A 9,696-nucleotide genomic window follows, 5' to 3' on the forward strand; every position below is an offset into this window, starting at 1 on the left:
TCATCTTTTTGGTTAAAGATGGAATTGGCGTTCCAAGAAACTATTTTAAGATTGAGTGTTGTACTTGTCATTAGTTGGAATTTGGCATTATATGGTGAACCATATACTGGATCATGTTTTGCATCATATAATTGAATTGTTCTTGCATATTAGCAAAAAATTTCTCGAATTGAGCAGCTGGGAGAATAGGGTTTGAAGTTTTTTGTTGTGAAGAAACTTTGGGCTTGGCAATGCTTGCGTATGAAGCCGCAGGTGTCACCTTTGTGTTTATATTGTTGGGCAGGTGGACTTGTTCCTTGATTGTGATCTTCTTGGAGAAGTTGCGAGGATTTTGAGGACAACCCCCATAGCTGGCTGGATGGTCTCCTTTACAGTTAACGCATTTTGGCGTGGCCTCTTTAGGTTTTTTGCATTGTGAATGATGGTGCGAGCTATCGCATTTGACGCACTTGGGGATAGCTTTGCAATTGGTCGCCACATGACCGAATTGCTGACAATTGTGGCATTGAGGAGGGCCCTTCAGCGGGCGCTGAGCTTCAATAGTAACTCTCAAGTGGCAGATGGCACTGAGGTTAAAAATGTTTGATTGATCCTTTGGCAAACGTATTTTTATGAGTTTATTATTATTTTGCCTGGTTCGTAGATAGTGGCATTCCAGGATATTGTATCCTTGGAGTTCCAAATCTTCTTGGATCTCTGACGGACTTAATCCTTCTAGGCCCTTTATAATTATATTTAAATTTTTTTCTTCAGAGAGGAAATGCGTGTGGTATTGTGTATGGTTATTGTTGAAAAATCGTGTCATGTTTCTATGGTCCTCAATGGTCTCGGGAGTGATTTGAATGCCCAGATAGACTGATTTGGCTTCTGAGTATTTAATTTTACGAACTTCAAGTTCCTTACGGATTGTGTTCCATTTGTTGGATTCACGTAAGGTGATTGGTACTACTTTTGGGATTTTCTTGTCAACCGTCTTACCTGCATCATTTTGAAGCTGTTCATCTTGCTGAGATTTCGGATGCTGTTGTTGATGTATGACTTGATCGTTCGACTGCTGAATAGTCTGTTGATGCTGCTGATGATATTGTTGTTGTGACTGTTTGGGTTGCTGCTGTTGAATTGCGACTTGTTGTTGTTGTTTTAGTTGTTTAATTTGGCGTTTGGATTTTACGTCAATATAACCATCATTAAAATCTTGGTCGCACTCCGAGTCTGGAGAGCTGGAGCCCTCCGGGGGGAGAACTATCTCCTCGTCGTTAGCTGGGGAGGCAATTTCCATTTCATCCTCACTTGGGCCTGCTGAAACGCGAGGGGAACTAGGAAGGGATGGCGGAGACACCTTTTTCCTTTTATTAGAACGGGCGAGCTTGGCCACTAATGTAGCGCTTTGGGCGCTTAGCTGGTTCTCCAATTTGGAACACCGCTCTTGAAGTGTTTGAAATTGTTGAAGCAGTTTTGAGTAATTCTCCTGTAGAAGCTCATTGAACTTTTTTAGTTCAATGAATTCCTCAGTGCGGACTGGATTTGGAGTGCAATGATCTTGGGAAATGCTTGGGGGCACTGGAATAACTTCATTATTTGCCATTTCCATCAAATTGCTAATTACAGATGTGCCTTTCAAACTGTCAATGCACAGTTTAAAAAACACTGAACAGTTTGAAACTCACTGAACAGTTTGACAGTCACTGGAAAATCGATTTTGCACCAACAGTTTGAAAGTCACAAGTGACTCTCAAACTGTTACTTGACCAATGATAGTCAAACTGTAGTATTGGTGGTATTTTATACCAAGTATTTGGAACTTGAGTGCTTGAATACTTGAGTCTAAAGTACTTGAGAGCTTGAGTGCTTGAGCACTTGAGACTTGAGTACTTGGGTATTTGAATTCTTGAAAAGTTGCGCTAATGTAACTTGAAATAGTTGAGTTGAGTTTCTAGTAGTTGAGATTTATAAAAATTGGATCTATTTTTTTTCAATCCTTTTTTCTTTCAATCGTCCAATCGTCGATTTGGGGCAATTTCCGTTTCTATATAAACATTTTTCAAACGAAAGTTTAAAGCAATTTTTTATTTTAAATTGCGTTTAGAAAAAGTATATGAGATAATTTGTCGGCATCATTAAAAAAAAGGACGATTGGACGATTGAAAGAAAAAAGGATTGAAAAAAAATAGATCCAATTTTTATAAATCTCAACTACTAGAAACTCAACTCAACTATTTCAAGTTACATTAGCGCAACTTTTCAAGAATTCAAATACCCAAGTACTCAAGTCTCAAGTGCTCAAGCACTCAAGCTCTCAAGTACTTTAGACTCAAGTATTCAAGCACTCAAGTTCCAAATACTTGGTATAAAATACCACCAATACTACAGTTTGACTATCATTGGTCAAGTAACAGTTTGAGAGTCACTTGTGACTTTCAAACTGTTGGTGCAAAATCGATTTTCCAGTGACTGTCAAACTGTTCAGTGAGTTTCAAACTGTTCAGTGTTTTTTAAACTGTGCATTGACAGTTTGAAAGGCACATCTGTAATTAGCAATTTGATGGAAATGGCAAATAATGAAGTTATTCCAGTGCCCCCAAGCATTTCCCAAGATCATTGCACTCCAAATCCAGTCCGCACTGAGGAATTCATTGAACTAAAAAAGTTCAATGAGCTTCTACAGGAGAATTACTCAAAACTGCTTCAACAATTTCAAACACTTCAAGAGCGGTGTTCCAAATTGGAGAACCAGCTAAGCGCCCAAAGCGCTACATTAGTGGCCAAGCTCGCCCGTTCTAATAAAAGGAAAAAGGTGTCTCCGCCATCCCTTCCTAGTTCCCCTCGCGTTTCAGCAGGCCCAAGTGAGGATGAAATGGAAATTGCCTCCCCAGCTAACGACGAGGAGATAGTTCTCCCCCCGGAGGGCTCCAGCTCTCCAGACTCGGAGTGCGACCAAGATTTTAATGATGGTTATATTGACGTAAAATCCAAACGCCAAATTAAACAACTAAAACAACAACAACAAGTCGCAATTCAACAGCAGCAACCCAAACAGTCACAACAACAATATCATCAGCAGCATCAACAGACTATTCAGCAGTCGAACGATCAAGTCATACATCAACAACAGCATCCGAAATCTCAGCAAGATGAACAGCTTCAAAATGATGCAGGTAAGACGGTTGACAAGAAAATCCCAAAAGTAGTACCAATCACCTTACGTGAATCCAACAAATGGAACACAATCCGTAAGGAACTTGAAGTTCGTAAAATTAAATACTCAGAAGCCAAATCAGTCTATCTGGGCATTCAAATCACTCCCGAGACCATTGAGGACCATAGAAACATGACACGATTTTTCAACAATAACCATACACAATACCACACGCATTTCCTCTCTGAAGAAAAAAATTTAAATATAATTATAAAGGGCCTAGAAGGATTAAGTCCGTCAGAGATCCAAGAAGATTTGGAACTCCAAGGATACAATATCCTGGAATGCCACTATCTACGAACCAGGCAAAATAATAATAAACTCATAAAAATACGTTTGCCAAAGGATCAATCAAACATTTTTAACCTCAGTGCCATCTGCCACTTGAGAGTTACTATTGAAGCTCAGCGCCCGCTGAAGGGCCCTCCTCAATGCCACAATTGTCAGCAATTCGGTCATGTGGCGACCAATTGCAAAGCTATCCCCAAGTGCGTCAAATGCGATAGCTCGCACCATCATTCACAATGCAAAAAACCTAAAGAGGCCACGCCAAAATGCGTTAACTGTAAAGGAGACCATCCAGCCAGCTATGGGGGTTGTCCTCAAAATCCTCGCAACTTCTCCAAGAAGATCACAATCAAGGAACAAGTCCACCTGCCCAACAATATAAACACAAAGGTGACACCTGCGGCTTCATACGCAAGCATTGCCAAGCCCAAAGTTTCTTCACAACAAAAAACTTCAAACCCTATTCTCCCAGCTGCTCAATTCGAGAAATTTTTTGCTAATATGCAAGAACAATTCAATTATATGATGCAAAACATGATCCAGTATATGGTTCACCATATAATGCCAAATTCCAACTAATGACAAGTACAACACTCAATCTTAAAATAGTTTCTTGGAACGCCAATTCCATCTTTAACCAAAAAGATGAAGTAATTCACTTCCTTCACGAACACAAGATCGACGTTCTCCTGGTCCAAGAAACGTTTTTAAAACCAGGGATCAGATTTAAAATCCCTAATTATATAACATACAGGGAGGACAGAACAAATAGGCAAGGTGGAGGCACCGCTATAATCATTAAAAACTCGATCAATCATCATCTCATCACCAATAATCTAAACTCTCTCGAAGCTACCACTATCAAGATAATCTCAGATAACTTTCAATTAAAATTATCTTCTGTTTATAAAGCACCAACCAACAGCACGTACCTAAATGATCTATCCTCATTACTAGATGTGGACGAACCCACGTTTGTTGCGGGCGACCTCAACGCTTACAATAGAGATTGGGGAGAAAGAAGCACAAACAGAGCAGGAAGAGAGATAGATAATTTAATCACAGAACAGGCACTAACATTACATTGCCCAACAGAGCCTACACACTTTTGCCACGGGGCCTCCCGAATACTTGACATCGGTATTTCAAGATCTTTGGATGCTAATTGTCATATCGAAGTACTGGAGGAGTTAAACTCAGATCATAAGCCGGTTCTGTTCTTTATTGAAAACATGTTTTTCGAATCTCCACCCCCAGTGATAACGATGACAAACTGGACTCAATTCCGTCATGAAATGGAAAACTATTCCCTCAATAGCCCCATAAACTCAATAGAAGACCTTAATAACACCATAGAAATAGTCACTTCAAAAATCCAAGACTCAATCTCCAATAACTCATCCATAAAATCCATCAGCGCCAAGAACTATTTTATACTCCCAAGGTTCATTAGAAACCTAATTAAAAACAAAAATAGACTACGAAAAAGGGCCCTTCGAACAAACGACCCCGCACTGAAGAGAGCAGCAAACCTTCAAACCAATGTCATAAGAAAATTGGTTCGCGAATTCAAAAACCACAAATGGAACGAATTTCTAATGAGCTTCGAAACTGGTGATAAAGCCTTCTGGAATATCAGCAAATATTTCAGACTGAAAAACAAGATTCAAATTCCACCAATACACGGTCCCAATGGGCTCAAATTCGCTGATGAGGATAAAGCCGAAGAATTTGCAAACTCCCTCGAGTCACAATTCTTAGATAACCATGACATTTCTGATGATGTAGACGAAGAAGAATTAATTGGAGAAAGAGCGGAAGCCATTTTGAGCAGAATCCCTGATTCACCTATCTCGCCGTGCAGCGTCGAAGAACTGCAAGCCATTATCTACTCTATCAAAACAAAATCGGCTCCAGGTGCTGATAAAATTAGTAACCGCTGTATCAAAAATCTGCCTGTAGCATCAATCATCATAATTAATAATATAATCAATGCCATGCTACAGTTAGGTAAATTTCCAGATAAATGGAAAGAAGCATTAGTAATTGTGCTCCCGAAACCCAACAAGAACCACACATTCCCGCAAAACTGGCGACCTATCAGCCTACTTCCAGTTATGGGGAAACTAGCTGAAAGAGTCATTCTAAATAGACTGCAGACCGAAACAAATCGCCTAAAACTTATACCGGACGAACAATTCGGCTTCAAAGCCAACCATTCGACCGATCTACAACTGGCAAGAGTGACACAATACATCCAATCTGCACTTAGAGAAAATAAATCGACGGGCATGATAATATTTGATGTTGAGAAAGCGTTTGATAAAGTTTGGCACGATGGCCTCATCTCTAAAATGTACGACCTAAATCTACCTCTCAACATCATCAAAATCATTGGTAGCTTCATGCATAAAAGACAATTCAGAGTCAAAATCAATAATCATCTATCAACCCCCAGATTTATTGAAGCAGGGGTGCCTCAAGGCTCTCCATTGTCTCCAGCCCTATACAATCTCTTCACTTCCGACATTCCAAAGCTAGAACCATCTAAACTAGCCCTATATGCAGATGATACCTGTATATTCTATGCTGATAAAAATACTTTAAACGTCAGTAACACATTACAGGAACATGTTGACTGTGTCACTTCTTACTTCCAAAAATGGAAAATTAAAATTAATAACGATAAAACGAAGGCAATTTTCATAACCAGAAAACGGTGGCAATATCCACCAAAATTAAAAGTAAATGACACCGATATAGACTGGGAAGACCACATCAAATACCTGGGGATTACATTTGACAAGAAATTCCAATGGAGCACGCACATATACAATCTAAGAAATAAAATCAACACAATGCTAAACCATTTACGACCGCTCTACAAAAACAAGGCTCTAAGTATCATAAATAAAAAGTTGCTTTATACCCAGATAATGCGTCCGGCGCTATCATATGGCTTCATTGCTTTCTCCAAAACTTCAAAAACTAACTTCAACAAACTTCAAACATGTCAAAATATAGCCATTAAAAAAATATTTAACATTCCCTGGTACATAAGAAATGTCGATATTCAAAGGGATCTAAAAATCACACCTATCAAACTATACATTAAAGACAGGGCTCTCAAATTATTCAAATCAATAGATGCACATGACAACACTTTATTGCAAAATCTACACCAACAACCTATTCACACTACAGGAAGATACGCGGACATCCGTACCATTATTAACTAAACTAAACAATAAAATTAATTGAGCACTCGTCATTTACCCAGTGGACATAATCTAGAAATGTCTACCACTATAATTGAGTCAAGGTATTAACTTTTACCGACTCGAACTCAATTTTCAACAACATTAAAAAAAAATAGATCCAATTTTTATAAATCTCAACTACTAGAAACTCAACTCAACTATGTCTGGTCGTGGTAAAGGTGGTAAAGTTAAAGGCAAGGCAAAGTCACGATCAAATCGTGCTGGATTACAATTTCCAGTTGGTCGTATTCATCGATTATTGCGTAAAGGCAATTATGCTGAACGCGTTGGTGCAGGTGCTCCAGTCTACTTAGCTGCCGTTATGGAATATTTGGCTGCTGAAGTTCTTGAATTGGCTGGCAATGCAGCACGCGATAATAAGAAGACAAGAATCATTCCTCGTCATTTACAGTTGGCCATACGTAATGATGAAGAATTGAACAAATTATTGTCTGGTGTTACAATTGCACAAGGTGGTGTACTACCAAACATTCAGGCTGTACTTTTGCCAAAGAAAACAGAAAAGAAGGCTTAAATTATTTTATTTTATTTATTAAAATACGAATACATATACGTGGAGAATTAACTATCAATTAATCCGTCCTTTTCAGGACGACAAAATTTATTTTATTAAAGAAAATGTATTTCATTAAATCAATTGATATAAATATTGTACATACTATCATACCTACCCTACTAACTTACACAAGCCATACTTTAAAACACTTAACAATCAATCATTTCTTGCCTCGCCCTTCTGTTCCGTTACATTCCTGGAAGACCTTCATGAAATCGAAATCTTCGAAAATTGTAAATCAGCCTACATAACAGATAAAATACATAGCATTGTTAGTGTATAACTTAACACTGCGTTTTGCTACATAGTAATAATTTTTTTTTTTGTTTTTGGGCAGCAGGTATTAACCAGTTTTTATACATACGAGTGTGTATGCGTTCCAATTGACTTCCTAGAAATCAGGTTTTTTTATTGATTCAAATTACAAAAATTTGTGAAAATAATTAAAATTTCACAATCCATTCACTCTAGCTTGATGTGGCCACCTTTTGTCTTGACTATGGCTGTGATCTTCCAGTATTTTGGCCTATTCCTGAATAAAAGCTTTCTTCAGCGTATCGAAACTAGCTTATTTTTTAGTTCTCAACTTGCTCTCCAAATTGGCCCAGCGTAACAACTCCTTTGCTCATTCGAGTTTAACTTTTTGTTGCTTTGGTGCAAGATCTTGTGCCTTGGAACTTTTAAAGCTTTACCTTGAGCTTATTTTGGAAAATGCGTCAGATGCTTCGTTCAGATATTATCGGTTCTTTGGCCATTTGATTAGTACTACGACGTGGATTTCGTTTAAGTCGAGCCTTCACTTTCCGAACCATTTTAGGCAATGTTGCTGGTTTTTTTTCGTCCACCACTATAGCATTTGGTGACTCTGCCTGAGCTATTATAACGATTTAAGGTACGATACACAAACATTTTATTCACATTGAGATATTTGAGCTCAAGCACAATAGCTAGTTGTAATTTTCCAACCAAATATAATGCAATCACACTTATTTATTAATTCCATTTCGAATAATATTAGTTCTATAAAACTTAGACGCAAATGCTTGTGGTAATTTGTAAACAATATAAATAGCTGTCATTCATATGAATTTGACGTAGTTGGCAATATCAGTTTGACAAACATATCTCTGTGTAATTTGTAACACTTCAATCGCCTAACCCTTTATATTATTAAGAATTTTTTAATATTTATCATAGATTCGCGTATCAGTAAATAGATACATAAATCTTCGCAGGTAGTATAATCTAAGTTACAATAATATTAATATTATATTTGTTACTAATAAAAATGTACAAAACAAATAACGTTGCCAGGTCAATAGCATAAAGTTTCATAATTACCTTTTTGAAATCAAGAAACTAATAATTTTGTGCCAAATATTTGTATTTATTATTAAATAAATGTGATACAATTATTAAAAAACATTAATATTCATAATATAAAGAAGGAAACATATAAAAAATAATTATTTTTCTTTTAAAAGTTTTAAAATTTATTTATTTATTTACTAAACATCTTATAAAATTTTCAAAATGGTAACACCTAATTTATCTCATTAGAAATTCTGGTATGTACCAACAATCGCTGCCATACCGACATAATTGACTATTTCCCCTAAATATACTCGAACTCGCACACGGCCTAAATGTTTACTATTATTATCATAGTTACTATTTCAATATTTTGGTATTGTAATATTTATTATTATAGATAAATTATTTAAAGGTAGAGTTTTTAAAATTTGTATCTGAATTAGTTTTATAAAATATTCTATATTTTATAAAAGATTTATGGCAGTAGATGGAAAACATCCGAAGCCACTGTGTGAGTCTTGAACCTACTAAAACTAGCTCTTAGGAATGACTATGGAAGATTGCAGCCGCAAGTTTATATATATACTTCAGTATCTATTTAAATGTTATCCATATCCATGTTAGTTTATAAAAAAATTCATCTTAAATTTTAACATTTTATGTCGTATATCACTCCTTATAAAAATGTTAGAATACGCACATCTAATTTTAATTTTATTTTAATTATAAAGTAATAAAAAGAACATTTTTTTTAAATATACATATTTAATAAAATACTTATAATAGTCAAAGTTAAATGATTAAATTATAATTATAAAAGAAAAAGTAAAATGATTTCATTCTTATATATTTTTAATCATGTATGTAGATATAATTTTTTTTTATGAATTCTATTAAGTAGGATACGTACAGTTGTTATATTCGAATGATATTGAAAACTATAAATTTAATTGCTGATATGTTATTAATAACGTTTATATATAATAATTTTTCACATGATTAAAAATTATTTAAAACTTGTAATAAAATTTTAAAAATAACACGTATAGAAAATCTTAAAA

At 35.9% G+C, this 9,696-nt stretch overlaps 1 protein-coding gene across 1 annotated transcript; it reads left to right on the forward strand.

The window, feature by feature from the left end:
• Positions 1-6,856: 6,856 nt before the first annotated feature.
• Positions 6,857-7,300, forward strand: LOC119663993 (histone H2A). Its single transcript, XM_038073578.1, has one exon. The coding sequence runs from the start codon at positions 6,905-6,907 to the stop codon at positions 7,277-7,279; it is 375 nt and encodes a 124-aa protein (XP_037929506.1). The 5' UTR covers positions 6,857-6,904; the 3' UTR covers positions 7,280-7,300.
• The last annotated feature ends 2,396 nt before the right edge of the window (positions 7,301-9,696 follow it).

Source organism: Teleopsis dalmanni, unplaced genomic scaffold, assembly GCF_002237135.1.
Source record: "Teleopsis dalmanni isolate 2A unplaced genomic scaffold, ASM223713v2 unscaffolded_contig_1258, whole genome shotgun sequence".
Classification (NCBI taxonomy): Eukaryota; Metazoa; Arthropoda; class Insecta; order Diptera; family Diopsidae; genus Teleopsis; species Teleopsis dalmanni.